The 24667-nt window shown below is 39.7% G+C and overlaps 1 protein-coding gene across 9 annotated transcripts in view; it reads right to left on the bottom strand.

Annotated features, from left to right (window-relative positions):
• LOC139747080 (uncharacterized) overlaps positions 1 to 24667 on the bottom strand; it is a 488827-nt gene that overhangs the window by 238793 nt on the left and 225367 nt on the right. The window contains exon 6 of one of the 9 annotated variants that reach the window (XM_071658883.1): positions 10515 to 12272. The exons of 7 other annotated variants lie outside the window; for them this stretch is intronic. In XM_071658883.1, the coding sequence (XP_071514984.1) occupies positions 12042 to 12272 (231 nt within the window). In that variant the 3' untranslated portion in view covers positions 10515 to 12041. Of the gene's footprint in view, positions 1 to 10514; positions 12273 to 24667 lie in introns of those variants that run through there. One more of the 9 variants, XM_071658885.1, reaches the window with a different exon arrangement.

The following is a 24667-nucleotide window of genomic DNA, read 5'->3' as shown; positions in this document are numbered from 1 at the left end:
TTAAAGCAAACACCTGATCCACACATTCTCTACCACTTCTGAAACCACACTGCTCTTCCCCAGTCTGAAGCTCTGTACATGCCTTCACCTTTTCAATCAATACCCTCCCACAGAATTTCCCAGGAATACTCAACAAACTTATACCTCTGCAATTTGAACACTCACTTCTATCCCCTTTGCCTTTGTACAATGGCACTATGCATGCATTTTGCTAATCCTCAGGCACTTCACCATGAACCATACATACACTGAATATCCTCACCAACCAGTCAACAACACAGTCACCCTTTTTTTAATAAATTCCACTTCAATACTAATATATATGGACTAATAAAAACACATAAACCCAATTTTCCAAGTAAACCCATAGTGAGTTCAGTGGGCTCCGTCACATGTAAATTGTCAAAGTGATTAGTTTCATTATTAAGCTCATTTGTAGTTAAGATATCAAATTCCAATGTCATGACCAATGTAGATTTAGTTAACAAGTTTTATATCTGATTTTGATTTCAAAAAGGTTAACACTGATGTTTCATCTCTGTTAACATAGTTCTAGTTGATGACCTCTTAGAATATTTAGCTGAAGTCTTGGACAATATCCATTTACCGTTTCAAAGTCTGTTTTTATTGAATTAATAAAACTGTGTATAAAAGACTGTATTTCAATTCAACTGAGAAAACAATGTTCAGAAGTTTGGCATGGCAATGGGTAACCCTCTTTCACCTGTGTTAAGTAATCTTTACACAGAACTCTTTGAAACAAAGTTACTAAATGATATCTCAACCTCTAATGCAACTTGGTTTTAGATGATGTTCTTTGCATTTGGCCAACAAATGAAAATTTGCAAATATTTCTCCCTTTACTTAATTTAGTACCTTCCATCAACTCTACTTTAGAAATTGAAAATAATAGCATGCTACCATCTTTTGATGGTATGATTCATATTGATGGAAACATGTTTAAGTTTAGCATATATATGAAACCTACCAATGTATGCGCATATATCTATTATTACTCAGCTCAACGTGACAAAATCAAATTATCATCATTCCAGTCTATGTTCCTTAGGGTATTACATATATGCAGTCCAGTTTACTGATGATGATTTTGAGAATATATATTCTATTGGATCCAAGTTAAAGTATCCTAGATCTTTCATTGATAAATTCCTTAATCTGGCTAAAAAAAATCAAGAGTTAAACCCAAACCTCCCCTTGACACCAAGAACCTTTCAGTTCTCCCTTTTAGGATTGATTTTACTTTACTTTCCACGTTGCTTAAATACTGTAATGTAAATGTTACCTTCAGCAACAACAATACTATAAAGAATATCTTACTCAGGAACTCACCAAAAAGTTCTGCAGGATGTGTTTGCAGGGTACCACATGAAAATTATGATAGGTTTTACGTGGGTCAGACTGGTAAGGATCTTTCTGTTAGACTCAAGCAAAATATTTATAGTATGAGAACAGGACAAGAATCAAAAGCCTTTCTTAATCATGTTAAAAATCATGATCATTGTACTGACTAGAGTAATGCTTTCTCAGTTATAACTCTTACTCTTACACCACAAGAAATATCATTGAATCTTTTATCATCAAATACACACAGAATTGTAACATTAATATTAGTGAATGTCCACACAAATTGGATGGCTTTATTGTTGATAAAATTAGTACACAGTTCCCTTTTGTGTCTACATAATAAATTTTAAGATAAGTATGTTGCCAGACTTCAACACAACCGACCTCCATTCGGGTAATCATTTGCTTACCAAATGGCATCCTAGCTATGTCTCTTTGTTGTATATCAACTGAATGTTATATTTCTTTCTTGTATCTCCTCTGGTGATCTAATCATTCCATGAAAAAGCATTTGGTAATTTATCATGTTTCATTTTCTTGAGGATGAGAAAAAGGAATATATATATATAAATATATTTATTTCTATTTATCATACTTTGTCACTGTCTCCCGCGTTAGCGAGGTAACGCAAGGAAACAGATGAAAGAATGGCCCAACCCACCCTCATACGCATGTATATACATACACGTCCACACACACACATATACATACCTATAAATCTCAACGTATACATATATATATATACAAACACACAGACGTATATATATATATATATATATATATATATATATATATATATATATATATATATATATATATATATATATATATTACCTAGGGGATAGGGGAGAAAGAATACTTCCCACGTATTCCCTGCGTGTCGTAGAAGGCGACTAAAAGGGGAGGGAGCGGGGGGCTGGAAATCCTCCCCTCTCGTTTTTTTTTTAATTTTCCAAAAGAAGGAACAGAGAATTGGGCCAGGTGAGGGTATTCCCTCAAAGGCCCAGTCCTCTGTTCTTAACGCTACCTCGCTAATGCAGGAAATGGCAAATAGTTTGAAAGAAAAAGAATGTATATATATATATATATATATATATATATATATATATATATATATATATATATATATACATATATATACATACATGTAAATAATTCATAATGTCTGCCCTTATTCATTCCCGGTGCTACCCCGCCACACATGAAATGACAACTCCCTCCCCCTACATGTGCGTGAGGTAGCTCTAGGAAAAGACAACAAAGGCCACATTCGTTCACACTCAGTCTCTACCTGTCATGTATAATCACCGAAACCACAGCTCCCTTTCCACATTCAGCCCCCACAAAACTTTCCATGGTTTATCCCAGACGCTTCACATGCCCTGGTTCAATCCATTGACAGCATGTCGGCCCTGGTATACCACATCGTTCCAATTTACTCTATTCCTTGCATGCCTTTCACCCTCCTGTATGTTCAGGCTCCTGGTCACTCAAAATCTTTTCCACTCCATCCTTCCACCTCCAATTTGGTCTCCCACTTCTCGTTCCCTCCACCTCTGACACATATATCCTCTTGGTCAATCTTTCCTCACTCATTCTCTCCTTGCGACCAAACCATTTCAATACACCCTCTTCAGCTCTCTCAACCACACTCTATCTATTACCACACATCTCTCTTACCCTTACTTACTCGATCAAACTACCTCACACCACATATTGTCCTGAAACATCTCATTTCCAGCACATTCACCCTCCTTCGCACAATGCTATCTATAGCCCATGCCTCAAAAACCATATAACATTGTTCGAACCACTATTCCTTCAAACATACCCATTTTTGCTGTTCGAGATAACATTCTTGCCTTCCACACATTCTTCAACCTTAATGAACCTAATTACCTTGGTCTTATTCACATTTACTCTCAGCTTTCCTCTTTCACACACTTTATCACACTCAATCACCAACTTCTGCAGTTTCTCACCTAAATCACCCACCAGAGCTGACTCACTTCCTAAGTCCTCTCATCCACAACATACAGCATGCTTGCCCCTCTCTCTAAAACTCTTGCATTCGCCTCCATAACAACCCCATCCATAAACAAATTAAACAACCATGGAGACATCATGCACCCCTGCCGCAAAGTGTCATTCACTAAGAAGCAATCACTTTCCTCTTCCTACTGGTACACATGCCTTACATCCTCAATAAAAACTTTTCACTGCTTCTAGCAACTTACTCTGCACACCATATACTCTTAATACCTTCCACAAAGGATCTCTACCAACTCTACCATATGCCTTCTCCAGATCGATAAATGCTACATACAAATCCATTTGTTTTTCTAAGTATTTCTCACATACATTCTTCAAAGCAAACACCTGATCCACACATCCTCTACCACTTCTGAAACTACACAGCTCTTCCCAATCTTATGCTCTGTACAAGCCTTTACCCTCTCAATCAATATCCTCAATTATAATTTCCCGGGAATACTCAACAAACATATATCTCTGTAATTTGAACACTCACCTTTATCCCCTTTGCCTCTGTACAATGGCAACGAGAGATATACATAAGTATACGTATCTAAGTAGGAGAGATGGCCAGAGAGCATTACTGGATTACGTGTTAATCAATAGGCTCGTGACAAGAGAGACTTTTAGATGTTAATGCGCTGAGAAGGGCAACTGGAGGGATGTCTGATCATTATCTTGTGGAGGCGAAGGTGAAGATTTGTAGAGGTTTTCAGAAAAGAAGAGAGAATGGTGGGGTGAAGAGAGTGGTGAGAGTAAGTGAGCTTGGAAAGGAGACTTGTGTGAGGAAGTACCAAGAAATATTGAGTGTAGAATGGCAGGAGGTGAGAGCAATCGATGTATGGGGAGTGGGGGAGGAACGGGATGTATTTAGGGAAGCAGTGATGGCTTGTGCAAAAGATGATTGTGGCATGAGAAGCATGGTAGGTGGGCAGATTAGAAAGGGTGGTGAGTGGAGGAATGAAGTAGTAAGATTGTTAGTGAAAGAAAAGAGAGAAGCGTTTGGACGATTTTTGCAGCGAAGTAATGCGAATGACTGGGAGATGTATAAAAGAAAGAGGCACGAGGTCAAGAGAAAGGTGCAAAAGGTGAAGAAGAGAGCAAATGAGAGTTGGGGTGACAGAGTATCATTAACTTTTTGGGAAGATAAAAAGATGTTTTGGAAGGAGGTAAATAAAGTGCATAAGACAAGAGAACAAATGGGAATATCGGTGAGGGGGGCAAATGGGGAGGAAATAACAAGAAGTGGTGAAGTGAGGAGGAGATGCAGTATTTTGAAGGTTTGTTGAATGTGTTGAATGTCAGAGTGGCAGATATTAGGCGTTTTGGTCGAGGTGGTGTGCGAAGTGAGAGGGTCCGATAGAATAGTTTGGCAAACAGAGAAGAGGTAGTGAAAGCTTTGCAGAAGATGAAAGCTGGCAAGGTGGTGGGTGTGGGTGGTATTGCAGTGGAATTTATTAAAAAAGGGGTTGCCTGTGTGGTTGACTGGTTGGTAAGGATATTCATTGTATGTATGGTTCATTATGAAATGGCTGAGGATTGGCAGAATGCATGCATATATATACATATATATACATATATACTAAGAGAGCAGAAGAGGGTGTTTTGAAATGGTTTGGTCACATGGAGAGAATGAGTGAGGAGAGATTGACCAAGAGGATATATGTGTCAGAGGTGGAGGGAACGAGGAGAAGTGGGAGACCAAATTGGAGGTGGAAAGATGGAGTGAAAAAGATTTTGAGTGATCGGGGCCTGAACATGCAGGAGGGTGAAAGGCGGGAAAGGAATAGAGTGAATTGGATCGATGTGGTATACCAGGGTTGACATGCTGTCAGTGGATTGAATCAGGGCATTTGAAGCGTCTGGGGTAAACCATGGAAAGTTGTGTGGGGCCTGGATGTGGAAAGGGAGCTGTGGTTTCGGGCATTATTGCGTGACAGCTGGAGACTGAGTGTGAACGAATGGGGCCTTTGTTGTCTTTTCCTAGTGCTACCTCGCACACATGAGGGGGGAGGGGGATGGTATTCCATGTGTGGCGAGGTGGCGATGGGAATGAATAGGGGCAGGCAGTGTGAATTGTGTGCATGGGTATATATGTATGTGTCTGTGTGTATATATATGTTTACATTGAGATGTATAGGTATGTATATTTGCGTGTGTGGGCGTGTGTGTGTGTACATTGTGTATGGGGGTGGGTTGTGCCATTTCTTTCGTCTGTTTCCTTGCGATACCTCGCAAATGAGGAAACAGCGAAAAAGCAAAATAAATAAATATATATATATATTTCTTTTTTCTTTCAAACTATTCGCCATTTCCCGTGTTAGCGAGGTAGCGTTAAGAACAGAGGACTGGGCCTTGGAGGGAATATCCTCACCTGGCCCCCTTCTCTGTTCCTTGTTTTGGAAAATTAAAAAACGAGAGGGGAAGATTTCCAGCCCCCCACTCCCTCCCCTTTTAGTCGCCTTCTACGACACGCAGGGAATATGTGGGAAGTATTCTTTCTCCCCTATCCCCAGGGATATATATATATATATATATATATATATATATATATATATATATATATATATATGTGTATATGTATATATATTTTCCCTGGGGATAGGGGAGAAAGAATACTTCCCACGTATTCCCTGCGTGTCGTAGAAGGCGACTAAAAGGGAAGGGAGCGGGGGCTGGAAATCCTCCCCTCTCGTTTTTTTTTTTTTTTTTTTTTACTTTTTTTTTTTTTTTCCAAAAGAAGGAACAGAGAAGAGGTCCAGGTGAGGATATTCCCTCAAAGGCCCAGTCCTCTGTTCTTAACGCTACCTCGCTATCGCGGGAAATAGCGAATAGTATGAAAAAAAAAAAAAAAAAAAATGTATATATATGTATATATATATATATGTATATGTGTGTATGTATATATATATATATATATATATATATATATATATATATATATATATATATATATATATATATATGTATATATGTGTATATGTGTATATATTGTCCCTGGGGATAGGGTGAAAGAGTGCTTCCCACGTGTTCCCTCTGCGTGTCGTGGGGGGGCGGCTGGGGGGGGGGGGGAAGCAGGGTGGCTGGAAGTCCTCCCCTCTCTTTTTTTTTTTGGTTTTCCAAGGGAAGGAACGGAGAGGGGGGCCAGGTGGGGATGTTCCCTCTGGGGCCCAGTCCTCTGTTCATGGCGCTGCCTCGCTGATGCGGGAAATGGCGAATAGTACGAAAGAAAAAAAAGATATATATAGGGGAGGAAGCGGGGGGCTGGAAATCCTCCCCTCTCATTTTTTTTTTTTTAATTTTCCAAAAGAAGGAACAGAGGGGGCAAGGTGAGGATATTCCAAAAAAGGCCCAGTCCTCTGTTCTTAACACTACCTCGCTAATGCGGGAAATGGCAAATAGTTTAAAAGAAAGAAAGAAGATATATATTCTATCCTTGGGGATAGGGGATTAAGAATACTTCCCACGTATTCCCTGCGTGTCGTAGAAGGTGACTAAAAGGGGAGGGAGCGGGGGGCTGGAAATCCTCCCCTCTCGTTTTTTTTTTAATTTTCCAGAAGAAGGAACAGAGGGGGCCAGGTGAGGATATTCTAAAAAAGGCCCAGTCCTCTGTTCTTAACGCTACCTCGCTAATGCGGGAAATGGCTAACAGTTTAAAAAAAAAAAAAATATATATATATATATATATTTTTTTTTTTGCTTTGTCGCTGTCTCCCGCGTTTGCGAGGTAGCGCAAGGAAACAGACGGAAGAAATGGCCCAACCCACCCCCATACACATGTATATACATACGTCCACACACGCAAATATACATACCTACACAGCTTTCCATGGTTTACCCCAGACGCTTCACATGCCCTGATTCAATCCACTGCCAGCACGTCAACCCCGGTTTACCACATCGCTCCAATTCACTCTATTCCTTGCCCTCCTTTCACCCTCCTGCATGTTCAGGCCCCGATCACACAAAACCTTTTTCACTCCATCTTTCCACCTCCAATTTGGTCTCCCTCTTCTCCTCGTTCCCTCCACCTCCGACACATATATTCTCTTGGTCAATCTTTCCTCACTCATTCTCTCCATGTGCCCGAACCATTTCAAAACACCCTCTTCTGCTCTCTCAACCACGCTCTTTTTATTTCCACTCAGCTCTAGCTGTCATGTAATAATGCACTGAAACCACAGCTCCCTTTCCACATCCAGGCCCCACAGAACTTTCCATGGTTTACCCCAGATGCTTCACATACCCTGGTTCAATCGATTGACATCACATCAACCCCGGTATACCACATTGTTCCAATTCACTCTATTCGTTCCACGCCTTTCACCCTCCTGCATGTTCAGGCCCCCATCACTCAAAATCTTTTTCACTCCATCTTTCCACCTCCAATTTGGTCTCCCACTTCTCCTCGTTCCTTCCACCTCTGACACGTATATCCTCTTGGTCAATCTCTCCTCATTCATTCTCTCCATGTGACCAAACCATTTCAAAACACCCTCTTCTGCTCTCTCAATCTCACTCTTTTTATTACCACACATCTCTCTTACCCTATTATTACTTACTCTATCAAACCACCTCGCACCACAGATTGTCCTCAAACATCTCATTTCCAGCACATCCACCCTCCTCCACACAACTCTATCCATAGCCCCTGCCTCGCAACCATATAATATTGTTGGAACCACTATTCCTTCAATCATAGCCATTTTTGCTTTCCGAGATAATGTTCTCAACTTCCACACATTTTTCAACACTCCCAGAACTTTCGCCCCCTCCCCTACACTGTGATTCACTTCCGCTTGCATGGTTCCATCCGCTGACAAATCCACTCCCAGATATCTAAAACACTTCACTTCCTCCAGTTTTTCTCCATTCAAACTTACCTCCCAACTCACTTGTCCCTCAACCCTACTGTACCTAATAACCTTGCTCTTATTCATATTTACTCTCAGCTTTCTTTCACACTCTTTACCAAACTCAGTCACCAGCTTCTGCACTTTCTCACAAGAATCAGCCACCAGCCCTGTATCATCAGCGAACAACAACTGACTCACTACCCAAGCTCTCTCATCCACAACAGACTGCATACTTGCCCCTCTTTCCAAAACTCTGGCATTCACCTCCCTAACAACCCCATCCATAAACAAATTAAACAACCATGGAGACATCACACACCCCTGCCGCAAACCTACATTCACTGAGAACCAATCACTTTCCTCTCTTCCTACACGTACACATGCCTTACATCCTCGATAAAAACTTTTCACTGCTTCTAACAACTTGCCTCCCACACCATATATTCTTAATACCTTCCACAGAGCATCTCTATCAACTCTATCATATGCCTTCTCCAGATCCATAAATGCTACATACAAATCCATTTGCTTTTCTAAGTATTTCTCACATATATTCTTCAAAGCAAACACCTGATCCACACATCCTTTACCACTTCTGAAACCACACTGCTCTTCCCCAGTCTGATGCTCTGTACATGCCTTCACACTCTCAATCAATACCCTCCCATATAATTTCCCAGGAATACTCAACAAACTTATACCTCTGTAATTTCAGGACTCACTTTTATCCCCTTTGCCTTTGTACAATGGCACTATGCAAGCATTCTGCCAATCCTCAGGCACCTCACCATGAGTCATACATACATTAAATAACCTTATCAACCAGTCAATAATACAGTCATCCCTTTTTTAATAAATTCCACTGCAATACCATCTAAATCCGCTGCCTTACCGGCTTTCATCTTCCGTAAAGCTTTTACTACCTCTTCTCTGTTTACCAAATCATTTTCCCTAACCCTCTCACTTTGCACACCACCTCAACCAAAACACCCTATATCTGCCACTCTATCATCAAACACATTCAACAAGCCTTCAAAATACTCACTCCATCTTTTCACATCACCACTACTTGTTATCACCTCCCATTAGCCCCCTTCACTGAAGTTCCCATTTGTTCCCTTGTCTTACGCACTTTATTTACCTCCTTCGAAAACATGTTTTTATTCTACCTAGAATTCAATGATACTCTCTCATCCCATATATATATATATATATATATATATATATATATATTTTTTTTTTTTGCTTTGTCGCTGTCTCCCGCATTTGCGAGGTAGCGCAAGGAAACAGACGAAGGAAATGGCCCAACCCACCCCCATACACATGTATATACATACGTCCACACATGCAAATATACATACCTACACAGCTTTCCATGGTTTACCCCAGACGCTTCACATGCCTTGATTCAATCCACTGACAGCACGTCAACCCCGGTATACCACATCACTCCAATTCACTCTATTCCTTGCCCTCCTTTCACCCTCCTGCATGTTCAGGCCCCGATCACACAAAATCTTTTTCACTCCATCTTTCCACCTCCAATTTGGTCTCCCTCTTCTCCTCGTTCCCTCCACCTCCGACACATATATTCTCTTGGTGAATCTTTCCTCACTCATTCTCTCCATGTGCCCGAACCATTTCAAAACACCCTCTTCTGCTCTCTCAACCACGCTCTTTTTATTTCCACACATCTCTCTTACCCTTACGTTACTTACTCGATCAAACCACCTCACACCACATACTGTCCTCAAACATCTCATTTCCAGCACATCCATCCTCCTGCGCACAACTCTATCCATAGCCCACGCCTCGCAACCATACAACATTGTTGGAACCACTATTCCTTCAAACATACCCATTTTTGCTTTCCGAGATAATGTTCTCGACTTCCACACATTCTTCAAGGCTCCCAGAATTTTCGCCCCCTCCCCCACCCTATGATCCACTTCCGCTTCCACGGTTCCATCCGCTGCCACATCCACTCCCAGATATCTAAAACACTTTACTTCCTCCAGTTTTTCTCCATTCAAACTTACCTCCCAATTGACTTGACCCTCAACCCTACTGTACCTAATAACCTTGCTCTTATTCACATTTACTCTTAACTTTCTTCTTTCACACACTTTACCAAACTCAGTCACCAGCTTCTGCAGTTTCTCACATGAATCAGCCACCAGCGCTGTATCATCAGCGAACAACAACTGACTCACTTCCCAAGCTCTCTCATCCCCAACAGACTTCATACTTGCCCCTCTTTCCAAAACTCTTGCATTCACCTCCCTAACAACCCCATCCATAAACAAATTAAACAACCATGGAGACATGACACACCCCTGCCGCAAACCTATATATATATATATATATATATTAACACTTGATCACCATTCCCAGTGTTGTAACATAGCACCAGGAAGACAAAGAAAGGCCATATACACTCTCATCCATTCTCTAGTTGTCATGTAATGCACCAAATACTAACAATACTGGACTTTACCTGTCTGTGGTTAAACTAAAAGTAAAAAGTCATCTTGAGAAAGGGTGTATTTTAGTACAATCTCGTCAAAGAACTTCTCACTCCAAAGGAGTCCATCCTCTTCCAACTACTGACAATAGTCCAGCTCTAATGCTGCAAAAAGCCTCTAGAGAATGGAGTGTGGGGGTTACATAATAATGATAACTATATTACCACAATTATATCAAGTAACATTCAATCGATGTTTCCTTGTAGGCCTTTGTTATGAATCAGAAAAATAATATACTAATCACCCTCATGGGCAACACTGTGGCTTAAAATTTTGACACTGGCAAGATTCATTTCACAAAGGATCATAGCATAATAATGAGCAGTAAACCGACCACTCACTGAGACATCAAACTTATTCACTGTGGAAAGCCTTTCTCTCAAACAAAAATAGACAGGGTTGCAGAATAGCTATGTGGTGGAGCTATGGATACATAACATCATAAGTGGGTAGGTAGAGTCACAGCTTGCAAGAGACGACTTCATTGCCTTTTTAGGATAATTCTTCACGTAGCTCCCCATGGCATTAATCAAATTCTTGCATGCATTTAATTCAACTATGGTTTTATAAGTTGTGTGTTTACCTACATCACCAGCTAAATCAAGCAGGTCTGTTAGAACTACATAGTGGAGGGCAGGTGAAGCAGTTTGCTTAAAGCAACCTAAAAATTTTGGTAGCAACAATCAAGAGACTTTGCCTAAATTGATGACAAAATATTGCACCTTACTTTTCCTAATAAGTATGTAGGAACAACCATAATATGAAAAAGGTCATTATTAGGCTTGGACCTGGTAAACTTTAAAGCCAAAAATAACTATTTTCTTTTCATATCAGCTTTTCTTTGCCCACCTCAGTGAGGTAGAGGTAGTACAAAGAACAGACAACTGAGCCTTTGGGGAAAAAAATCCTCCCTTTACTACATATCATATTTTGCCTTCAGAAAGTTAACACAGGAGGGTAGGACTTCCAGCCCCCACTCCTACCCCTCTTAGTCGCCTTCTACGACACGCAGGAGATACGTGGGTAGTATTCTTTCTCCCCTATCCCTAGGGATGTGTAATTATATAAAAAATTAAAACATTAATCTTCATGAGCATAAAAAATTCTGGCATTCATAATGAACACCATTATTATTGGGACTGTAAACACCAATGATCAAAATTAGCATGGAATATTCTCCAAAAGATTAATAATATTTTGAACTCTATTGTGTGACTATATTCACATAGATTATTTTGATATCTTTGTCTGTCTTATATACTTAGGAGTTTACTTTATGCCTGGTCCTTTCATGATTACGTAAGACATCCTTGCGGTTGCTGCGAAATGAGCAAAGAGTGCAGGCGAAAGGCCTTTCCCCTGTATGCGTCCGCACATGCCGAGTGAAGTCCCGAGAAGTCTTGAATGTGGCTCGCCAGCAGTATGGGCAGGTCAATACTCGAGATCTACCATCTTTCCCAGATACTGATGCATGTGCCTCCATCTCCAATTCCTATGGACGAGTAGGGACATAATTTTGACCAGGCTAAACCAAAATGTTATCCCCAAATAACTATAAATATAAAGAGTTTGAAATCCAGAACCTTTATAATTCAACCATATCACTTCCTTTAATTTTAATATACAGTACAAAATTTATAAAATAAAACAGTACAACTTAGCAAAATTAACTTTATATATAAACCACAGTAGTAAACAGAAAATAATGGTTTAAAGAAAACCTGATCCAGAAAATTAGATCACGGTAACAAATATCAGTACTGTTAAAGGATGGAAACATTCACACTTGTCTTTGACTGCTTTGTTTTAAATACCTATACTTACTGAGACATAGGAGACAAGCAAATACTCCCATCATTATCAATAAAAAGCACAATTTATTATCAGGACAATGAAAACTGTTCTTGTGAATCAAAATCAAAAACAAAACTAGACTTTCATCTCAAAAACCCCTACTAAAACTGAAAAATTTTAAATCACTATGAAGTACCACCAATAATGATCTGAAAAGGGGAAACATCAACAAAAGAGAAAACCTATGTATGATTTATGTTTAATCTAATTTCCTGAATTCTTAGTTTTGTGACACAAATTCTTTGTTGTATGACAGTCAACTGAAGCTGACATTTCACTATTCACATCTAAACAAACCAACTTTACTGGTAAATTAAACACTGCTACAGAGCAATATACCCATATGGAGGTTTCATATAAAACTGTTCCCTGCATAACTGAATAAACATGTTCCTGAAAAGTTGACTGTTAAGCAGAATCTCAGTCAGTAAAACCCAATTTCCCATACACTCCCATAACAATATTGGAGATGTATCCCTGCAGAAAAAAACTTTGAACCCAAGACAATAAAAACAGATTTAAGAATACAAAAAAACTTTTTGAAACATACAAATATATATATTTGATAGTCATCATAAAAGTAATAATACAATAATGTCAAACATACAAAAAATTTTAGTATTCTGAGCAACTACTTCTATAGCTGTTTTTCAGAGAGATGTGACAGAGATATTGAAAAGGAAAGAGAGGGGGATATGTGTACCTGATCCAACCAGTAAGGTGGAATTTGTGTAGAGTAATTAAAAGACATTACCAATCCAAAACATAAAAATGTGATTAATATTGTATGTAGGATATTTCAGAAGAAAGCAAACACAGTAAAATACTAATCTTCAAAAGAAAACTGAATAGATGGCAAAAGGAAATATCAAATCAATGTAAGCTTAAATCATAGGCAATGTCTGATTGCAGAACAAAGAAATAAGCAGTAAGCATTTTAAGCTAGCCTAGCCTCAAGTAAAATCTTGCTTTCTGTATAAATACATATGAAGGGTTATGCAAAGTCAGTTACTTCCCCATATGTATGTTAGTTAAGTGCAAATTAGCTTAAAAGTTTGTAAAAGAAGAAAACACAGGAAAATGGTGTCTGAGTAAGGTAATGACAATTTAGCAATAAGTGAAACAACCAGCAAAATGCTGTACAAACATACTCCTGGGATCATCAATCTGGAATATACACCATCACAAAGGTCACATGTACACATTTCATTTGCCGAACAGGAAAGTGTAGTGTAGACTCTAAAACACTACAAAAAAGAAGGCTCATTTGCCTTGCTGCACTGGTGTTTGCATGTAACTTAGGCAGGTCTTAGTGGGTGGCCAGGAGTAGTAGGTGGCACCAGACGCAGGTAGATTTTGAACACAAACTTCCAGAAGTGTAACTTTTTAACATTCTCTTTTATTAGTAATTAATTTTTTCACTGCTCTGAGCATGATACATTAGCAACTGCTGAGTACATCATGTTTTATTGGCATCTGCCATCATTTACAATCCAAGTACATGTCTACTTCCACCAATCACTCATAGATGTTACTAGCGACTGACCAAAATAGCTGGAAAAAATATCATGCACTTCAGTCATCCATAGGTCACCATCAAAGGTGTACATATGATGATTGGAATGATGCCAAACACACATGCCCACTACTGTAAGATACATATGACACTCATGGTATATCATGAAGAGAATACTTGTATACATTAAATTTTTTTTTACTGAAGTAGCACAGAAAGAAAGACTGGTGTTTGAAAAATGCAGTGCTAGAACTCTAACAAGAATGATTCTATGTATTTTCTGACAATGAAAAAACTTAATATTTGTTAGCAAGATGAATAAAGAATACAAGTTTTGTTTGGGTTATAGCTTTACAATATAGCAGTGCTACAGCTTTACACTGTAGTAGTGCTATAGCTTTATACTATAGCAGTGCTGCAGCTTTATACTGTAGTAGTGCTAAAGCTTTACAATGAACCTCAGCATTTCCACTAGCAGCAGACTCATCTAGTTGGCTATCATTCCATACTACACAGTTACAGGAAACCATGAAGGAATCATCTGTGCAATCCCCAAATACAATAATGACGAAAATCCAGTTAGTTTTTGAATAAGCAGAAAATTACTGTAGCATTAGAAGTTATATTTCCACTGTTAAGAAAATCATATGTTAATTCATGTCCCCTGTTATCAACAATTTTTTTTCTTCCACAAATAACCAAATGCACTCAAACACTAATGACAACACAACATTCCTCAACATCCTTCAATTCTGCTCCTTCTCTCACTTGAACTGCATCTCATCTCGACAACTTCCTTAATAAATTCAGGCTTGGACTGGATATCCCAGTGGAGCACACAAAATCTACTTAAATTTAATGCCTTCGAGTCCCAGTTTCTACCCATCTCTCAATCAAAAATTCCTCATACTTTCCTTTCTCCTTTGATGTGTCTGTAATTCCACCTCAACTCAATAAACTTACTCAGTATTACTGTAACATCCACTCTATCTATGAAACCCCACATTATGGAAATAGCTAAGTCTCCCTCTTAGAAACTGGGGGTACTGTTTAGATGTCGAAATTTCTTTTCTTCTAAACAGTAGCTCCATTTATACGAAGGACTGATCTGTCCTTGTTATGGAATACTGTTTTCACATCTGCAATTGTTCTAGCTCTGCATCCTTACTTGACAGAGTTCAATCAGAGGTGGTCCAACTCATAAACTCTCCCAGGCTAACTTCAAAACCTGATCTGCTTGCCCTAAGCCACAATGTTGGTTCACTTTGGCTCTTCTATAGCTATGAATTTGGTTTTTGCCCTCGAAAGCTGGATGCTTGTGTACCCCCACCACTAGCTAGACAATGCAATACTTGACAAGCTGCCATGTCACACAATTACTGTAAGGCTGTTGGCAACTCGAGAATGGGCTGCTCTGATAACTGTTTCTATTCTTACGCCATGAATCTTTGGAACTATCTACCCCCTCTTGTCTTTCCCAATAAATATGAACTGGCATTTTTTAAAAGACAGGCTTTACCTACTTCAAAAATTCATAAATACCTTTCCTTACCTCTTTTTTCATTTCATTAATCACTATATTTACAATAAGGCCTTGATATGGACTTTTGCCAGTGAATGTAGCCTTCAACTTTTTACTTAAAAAAAATAATACATAAGTAATACACATTTGTGTGGAGGGTTTGATGCATGTAATGTACAATCACACTTGGAAAGAATCATAAAAGTGTGTATGGTACTTTGCTTTGGTATATGTAGTACAAAATTATGCCTAGAAAAAAATAATCATCTTACATTTGAGGTTCACCCTCCTCTTTCCAATCAACTTAATGCTCTACAAGATCAGCAATGAGGAAAGTAAACTACTTCTTTATGTATTTCTCTTGACCCTTTCGCTACTCCACATGTACGTGAAACAAAAACATGCTCTTAATTGTTCACACATCATATGATGTTTTGTTCCCCTTATGCTCTGATATTTGCACACACAGCTGAAAACTAAAATGTAGTTAAGGGGCTTACAATGTATATATATAATACATCTAATCCACTTGGCAAAATTTTCAATTTCTTTTTCCTTTGTGCAGTGGAGAGAAGCTCATTTCAAAGGAACTGTGCAGTTACAGGGTAAAAAAAAAAAGTGATTTTCATTTTCTGACAGTTCTAATGCACAATTTAAACTGTAAATAATGGAACTATACAAAAAAATAAAATACCATTTGGTAATGTCATACTCACATATCTACAAATACCAGTATATATTTTTCTAATTAGCATCTCTATGTTCACCAAATCTTATCATTTTCTTATCATTAGTAACGAGAAATCTTTGAGGAGCATGTGGTAAAACTGAATGAAATGAATAAAGAAATGAGGGGGATGTATGAGAGATTTGGTATAGCAGGGAATGCAAAGGGAAGGAATTGTGGAGGGAAGATTTGGTAAACATAACGTTCTAAGGTGGTCTGGGCACATGGAAAGAATGGAAAATGGGGAGTTTACAAAGAGAATGTATGACAGTACAATCAAATGGTTGGAGAGAGACAAGGACCACCTGTGACATGGGGAAATAGAGTGGAGAGGTACTATTGGGAGAGAAATAGTGGAAGAATGCATGGAATGGCTCATGCCAGGGAGGCATGTAAGGACAGGGATAAGTGGAAACTCTTTTGCCATGGGAATCACCTTGATGGGATTTCCTGGAGGGAATGGGCATCTGAGATAGATAACAAAGACAATATTTTTCTATCACTTTTAGGTAAGCTTAAACTGAATGCAGACACCATCAGTTGAATACCTTTGAAACAACTGTGAGAAAATAAATTATACTGCACTTCATATTCCCATCTATGCTTTCTCAGTGTCTAGTGCATTATTTCATTACAAAAAAATAAACTAATAAATGTTAGTGTCTAGTGCATTATTTCGTTACAAAAAATAAACTAATAAATGTCTCATAATCTGGGCAAACAAAAATACCACAACCTCAGTATAATGATAACAAACTTGGATATATGCTTTAGTCTTGAGGGTTAATGGTCTCTTTCATTACTATTCTTTTTCACTGCTACTATCTTTTATTAGTAATTACAAAAGGTTTGCTGATTTTTATATTTCATTTTTTGATACATATCTATGAGTTTGGAATTCAAAATCATGTTATAGTGAGTTTTAGCAATCCATTAAATTCTGCTAAGTGAGCTACAGGTATACAAGGGACAACTGTATTTAAACCATCATTTTCTCAATTTACCATAAACACACTATCTATAATTCATGAGTAAAAGCAGAACTAATTCTAGAATAGAATTTTTAAATATGGAAACTAATTTATCAAAACTTAATTCACTCAAAATTCATAACAAATAAAGAGCCAGATAACAAAGAAATCTACTTGAATGTAGATTAGTTCAACATTTGACATCACATGGGTCTTGCAATTTACTAAGGAGGCAGAACAACCACATCTGCCACTTCACCATCACTAACACCTAATTTTCTTTTCAACCACAAATGCATAGTGGTACAGATGAAGGGAAGCTTGCTATGTAAATAAAGTATTTTTTTTTTTTTTTTTTTATACTTTGTCGCTGTCTCCCGCGTTTGCGAGGTAGCGCAAGGAAACAGACGAAAGAAATGGCCCAACCCCCATACACACGTACATACACACGTCCACACACGCAAATATACATACCTACACAGCTTTCCATGGTTTACCCCAGACGCTTCACATGCCTTGATTCAATCCACTGACAGCACGTCAACCCCTGTATACCACATCGCTCCAATTCACTCTATTCCTTGCCCTCCTTTCACCCTCCTGCATGTTCAGGCCCCGATCACACAAAATCTTTTTCACTCCATCTTTCCACCTCCAATTTGGTCTCCCTCTTCTCCTCGTTCCCTCCACCTCCGACACATATATCCTCTTGGTCAATCTTTCCTCACTCATTCTCTCCATGTGCCCAAACCATTTCAAAACACCCTCTTCTGCTCTCTCAACCACGCTCTTTTTATTTCCACACATCTCTCTTACCCTTACGTTACTTACTCGATCAAACCACCTCACACCACACATTGTCCTCAAACATCTCATTTCCAGCACATCCATCCTCCTGCGCACAACTCTATCCATAGCCCACGCCTCGCAACCATACAACATTGTTGGAACCACTATTCCTTCAAACATACCCATTTTTGCTTTCCGAGATAATGTTCTCGACTTCCACACATTTTTCAAGGCTCCCAAAATTTTCGCCCCCTCCCCCACCCTATGATCCACTTCCGCTTCCATGGTTCCATCCGCTGACAGATCCACTCCCAGATATCTAAAACACTTCACTTCCTCCAGTTTTTCTCCATTCAAACTCACCTCCCAATTGACTTGACCCTCAACCCTACTGTACCTAATAACCTTGCTCTTATTCACATTTACTCTTAACTTTCTTCTTCCACACACTTTACCAAACTCAGTCACCAGCTTCTGCAGTTTCTCACATGAATCAGCCACCAGCGCTGTATCATCAGCGAACAACAACTGACTCACTTCCCAAGCTCTCTCATCCCCAACAGACTTCATACTTGCCCCTCTTTCCAGGACTCTTGCATTTACCTCCCTAACAACCCCATCCATAAACAAATTAAACAACCATGGAGACATCACACACCCCTGCCGCAAACCTACATTCACTGAGAACCAATCACTTTCCTCTCTTCCTACACGTACACATGCCTTACATCCTCGATAAAAACTTTTCACTGCTTCTAACAACTTTCCTCCCACACCATATATTCTTAATACCTTCCACAGAGCATCTCTATCAACTCTATCATATGCCTTCTCCAGATTCATAAATGTTACATACAAATCCATTTGCTTTTCTAAGTATTTCTCACATACATTCTTCAAAGCAAACACCTGATCCACACATCCTCTTCTTTTTCACTTACTGTAGTTTTTTGTGTGTATGTGAGTTGTGGGCCCCAAAAGTGAAACTACTGGAGAACAGTATGCTGTGTGAGGAGAGATGACTTGAGTAAGGAATGACAACGAGGGAGAAGTGCAGAAGTAGATGAAGTACTGTATGTTTGAAAGAGATGAGCAGGATGTGCTGAAATAGTCTGGACATATGGACAGGAGAAGTGAGGGGAGCCTGAGAGGATATATGTGTCAAAAATGAGGGAACAAGGAGGGGGAAACCAACGGAGAGATGGGAGGATGAAGCAAAAATCTCTTTAAGCTACTGGGACCTGGACATATGGAATGCTTTACAGTGTGCATATAGATGGAGCAAAATTGAGCAATGTGGTACACAGGATGATGACATTCTATCAGTAGGCTGAAACAGGGTAAATGAAGTAGTCAAGTGGAGAGGTCTGTGGTGCTGGGGTTTGGATAGGGAGGCTCTAAATTTGGTGCATAATACATGGCAGCTAGGGAGTGGATGTGAGTAAATGGGTTCTTTCTTTGTCTGTTCCTTGCAAGACCTTGCCAAATCAGGCAATGGTGGACTGGTGAAAAAAAAAAAAAATATATGCTCAGAGTGCAATATCATATAATTTGTAGAAATGGGTTGGTGCAAGTTTTCCAACTTTCAGTACAGATGTATTGCACGTCTCCCAGTGCAATGATAGGACTGCAGCTCAGTAATTCTTGTACATGAGCCATCAATGAAACTTGTATAAACAATACACATCAATTTAAGGAAGGGAACACATTCATAATATAAAAGTAAATGAAAGTTACAAGTTGTAAGGGCTAGGGGTGGTTGAGCGAGAGAGCTGGGAGGCGGGGTACTCCTTTATGGAATAACACCCAAAGAAACCAGCTATGACGGCCCATAGTGGCAGGGTGAGTGAATGAGTGGAAGGGAAGGAGGCAGAACAATAACATCTGCCACTTCACCATCACTAACACCTAATTTTCTTTTCAACCACAATCATGAGATTGGTTGTTTAATGATCATTTTATAAATAAATTACCATTATTGATAGCTATAAATGTGGTGTATTCCAAATTAATAAGAAAAAGGCCTTCCAAATGTTCATTCATGACTGACTGTTTCCATGCAAAACTATTTCCTATCTTTGTTTTGTTTGTACGATAAAATATCTATATGTAAAATTATTTTTCATTTTTCTATTTTGCTTTGTCGCTGTCTCCCACGTTTGTGAGGTAGCGCAAGGAAACAGACGAAAGAAATGGCCCAACCCACCCCATATACAAATGTATACACACACACGTCCACACGTCAACCCCGGTATACCACATCGATCCAATTCACTCTATTTCTTGCCCTCCTTTCACCCTCCTGCATGTTCAGGCCCCGATCACACAAAATCTTTTTCACTCAATCTTTCCACCTCCAATTTGGTCTTCCACTTCTCCTCGTTCCCTCCACCTCCGACACATATATCCTCTTGGTCAATCTTTCCTCACTAATTCTCTCCATGTGCCCATACCATTTCAAAACACCCTCTTCTGCTCTCTCAACCACGCTCTTTTTATTTCCACACATCTCTCTTACCCTTACATTACTTACTTGATCAAACCACCTCACACCACACACTGTCCTCAAACATCTCATTTCCAGCACATCCACCCTCCTGCACACAACTCTATCCATAGCCCACGCCTCGCAACCATACAACATTGTTGGAACCACTATTCCTTCAAACATACCCATTTTTGCTTTCCGAGATAATGTTCTCGACTTCCACACATTCTTCAAGGCTCCCAGGATTTTTGCCCCCTCCCCCACCCTATGATTCACTTCCGCTTCCATCCACTGCCAGATCCACTCCCAGATATCTAAAACACTTTACTTCCTCCAGTTTTTCTCCATTCAAACTTACCTCCCAACTGACTTGACCCTCAACCCTACTGTACCTAATAACCCTGCTCTTATTCACATTTACTCTTAACTTTCTTCTTTCACACACTTTACCAAATTCAATATGTAAAATATGTCATTATATATAATGAGACAACATGAGAATTGGGGTTGTGTTGCCACCAAAAGTAGAAAAGGAGGGAGGGAGGAGAGGTCAAGCTTATGTATTTACTCCTCCAGCCTACTGCATCATCAATATCATAACTTTCTCTTTCAACTTCACTTTAAGGACTGGCTGTTTACCATACATTTGTGTCCCTATGTGCAATTTCAGAATACTACAACTAAACCCTGTGATAACATAAACATGAGGGTCATAATCATATCTTACATTCTGTACTGAAAACCCCACATAATCAACTTCACAAAGTCTGCTTCCTAAAAGTTGGGAGTGTTGCCTAGGTGATGTAATCATTTTTCCTGTGAGCACGTATTTTATATCTACACATTCATGCTTGCTTGCCTTCACTCACTCCTGGTGCTACCCCACCCCAGAGGAAACAGCATTGCCACTCCCTGCATTAGCAAGGAGGTAGAGCCAGGAAAACTGACAAAAAAGGCCACATTCATTCACACAGCATCTAGTTGTCATGTGTAATGGACTGAAACCACAGCTCCCTATCCATATCCAGGCCCCAAAGACCTTTCCATTGTTTATCCCACATGTTTCACTTGCCCTGGTTTAGTCCATTGACAGCACGTTGACCTCGGTATAACACATCATTCCAATTCACTCTATTCCTTGCACGCCTTTCACACTCCTGTATGTTCATGCCCCAACTCCTCAAAATCTTTTTCACTCCGTCCTTCCATCTCCAATATGGTCTCCAACTTCTCCTTGTTCCCTCCATCTCTGACTAATATGTTCTCTTTGTGAATCATTTCTCACTCATTCTCTCCATATGTCCAAACCATTTCAAAACACCCTCTTCTGCTCTGTCAACCACAATTTTTTTATTACCATAAATCTCTCTTATCTTTCATCACTTACTCGATCAAACCACCACCCACAACATGTTGTCCTCAAACATTTCATTTCCAGCACCACCCTTGTCCGTACAACCCTATCTACAGCCCATGCCACACAATCCTATAATATTGTTGGAACAGCTATTCCTTCAAACATACCCATTTTTGCTCTCTGAGAAAACATTCCCTTTTTCCACACATTCTTCATTGCTCCCAGAACCTTTGCCCCATCACCCACCCTATAACTCACTTCCACTTCCATGGTTCCATTCACTGCTAAGTCCACTCCCAGATACCTAAAACACTTCACTTTCTCCAATTTTTCTCCATTCAAACTCACATCCTAACAAAATAGTCCCTCAACCTGGCTGAGGCTAATAACCTTGCTCTTATTCATATATATTCTTTTACAATTATCATCATACGTAATCAGTTTCCCGCATCAGCAGGGTAGTGCCAGGAAAGACGAAGAATGTCCCATTAATTCATACATACACACCCACTCATATACATATTTTTTATTTATATTTATTATACTTTGTCGCTGTCTCCCACATTAGCGAGGTAGCGCAAGGAAACAGACATTCCTACATACACATGTTTATACATACATACATATACATATATAAACATGTACATAATTCACACTTGCTGCCTTTATTCATTCCCATCACCACCCCACCACCCATGAAATGACACCCCCCCCCTCTCCCTGCAAGTGTGCGAGGTAGCGCTAGGAAAAGACAACAAAAGTCACATTCACTCACACTCAGTCTCTAGCTGCCATGTATGATGCACCGAAACTACAGCTCCCTTTCCACATCCAGGCCCCACAAAACTTTCCATAGTTTACCCTAGTATACCACATCGTCCCAGTTCACTCTATTCCTTGCAGGCCTTTGTCCCTTCTGCACTTTCAGGCCCCGATCGCTCAAAATCTTTTTCACTCCATCTTTCCACCTCCAATTTGGTCTCCCACTTCTTGTCATTCCCTCCACCTCTGACACACACACACACACACATATATTTTTTCTTTCTTTCAAACTATTCGCCATTTCCCGCATTAGCGAGGTTAAGAACAGAGGACTGGGCCTTTGAGGGAATACCCTCACCTGGCCCAATTCTCTGTTCCTTCTTTTGTGGAAAAAAAAACGGACGAAAGAATGGCCCAACCCACCCACATACACATGTATATACATACACGTCCACACAAGCAAATATACATACCTATACATCTCAATGTACACATATATATACACACACAGACATATACATATATACACATGTACATAATTCATACTGTCTGCCTTTATTTATTCCCATCGCCACCTCGCCACACACGGAATAACAGCCCCCTCTCCCCTCATGTGTGCGAGGTAGTGCTAGGAAAAGACAACAAAGGCCCCATTTGTTCACACTCAGTCTCTAGCTGTCATGTAATAATGCACTGAAACCACAGCTCCCTTTCCACATCCAGGCCCCACACAACTTTCCATGGTTTACCCCAGATGCTTCATATGCCCTGGTTTAATCCACTGACAGCACGTCGGCCCCAGTATACCACATCGTTCCAATTTACTCTATTCTTTGCATGCCATTCACCCTCCTGCATGTTCAGGCCCCGATCACTCAAAATCTTTTTCGCTCCATCTTTCCACCTCCAATTTGGTCTTCAACTTCTCCTCGTTCCTTCCACCTGTGACATATATCCTCTTGGTCAATCTTTCCTCACTCATTCTCTCCATGTGACCAAACCATTTCAAAACACCCTCTTCTGCTCTCTCAGCCACACTATTTTTATTACCACACATCTCTCTTACCCTTACATTACTTACTCAATCAAACCACCTCACACCACATATTGTCCTCAAACATCTCATTTCCAGCACATCCACCCTCCTGCGCACAACTCTATCCATAGCCCATGCCTCGCAACCATACAACATTGTTGGAACCATTATCCCTTCAAACATACCCATTTTTGCTTTCTGAGATAATATTCTTGACTTCCATACCCTCTTCAACGCTCCCAGAATTTTCGTCCCCTCCCCCACCCTATGATTCACTTCCGCTTCCATGGTTCCATCCGCTACCAAATCCACTCCCAGATATCTAAAACACTTCACTTCCTCCAGTTTCTCTCCATTCAAACTTACCTCCCAATTGACTTGACCCTCAACACTACTGTACCTAATAACCTTGCTCTTATTCACATTTACTCTTAACTTTCTTCTTTCACACACTTTACCAAACTCAGTCACCAGCTTGTGCAGTTTCTCACATGAATCAGCCACCAGCGCTGTATCATCAGCGTACAACAACTGACTCACTTCCCAAGCTCTCTCATCCACAACAGACTGCATACTTGCCCCTCTTTCCAAAACTCTTGCATTCACCTCCCTAACCCCATTCATAAACAAATTAAACAACCATGGAGACATCACACACCTCTGCCACAAACTTACATTCACTGAGAACCAATCACTTTCCTCTCTTCCTACACGTACACATGCCTTACATCCTCGATAAAAACTTTTCACTGCTTCTAACAACTTTCCTCCCACACCATATATTCTTAATACCTTCCACAGAGCATCTCTATCAACTCTATCATATGCCTTCTCCAGATCCATAAATGCTACATATAAATCCATT

This window comes from Panulirus ornatus, chromosome 67, assembly GCF_036320965.1.
Source record: "Panulirus ornatus isolate Po-2019 chromosome 67, ASM3632096v1, whole genome shotgun sequence".
In the NCBI taxonomy this organism is placed as follows: domain Eukaryota; kingdom Metazoa; phylum Arthropoda; class Malacostraca; order Decapoda; family Palinuridae; genus Panulirus; species Panulirus ornatus.
This window is presented reverse-complemented; position numbering and strand designations above follow the sequence as displayed.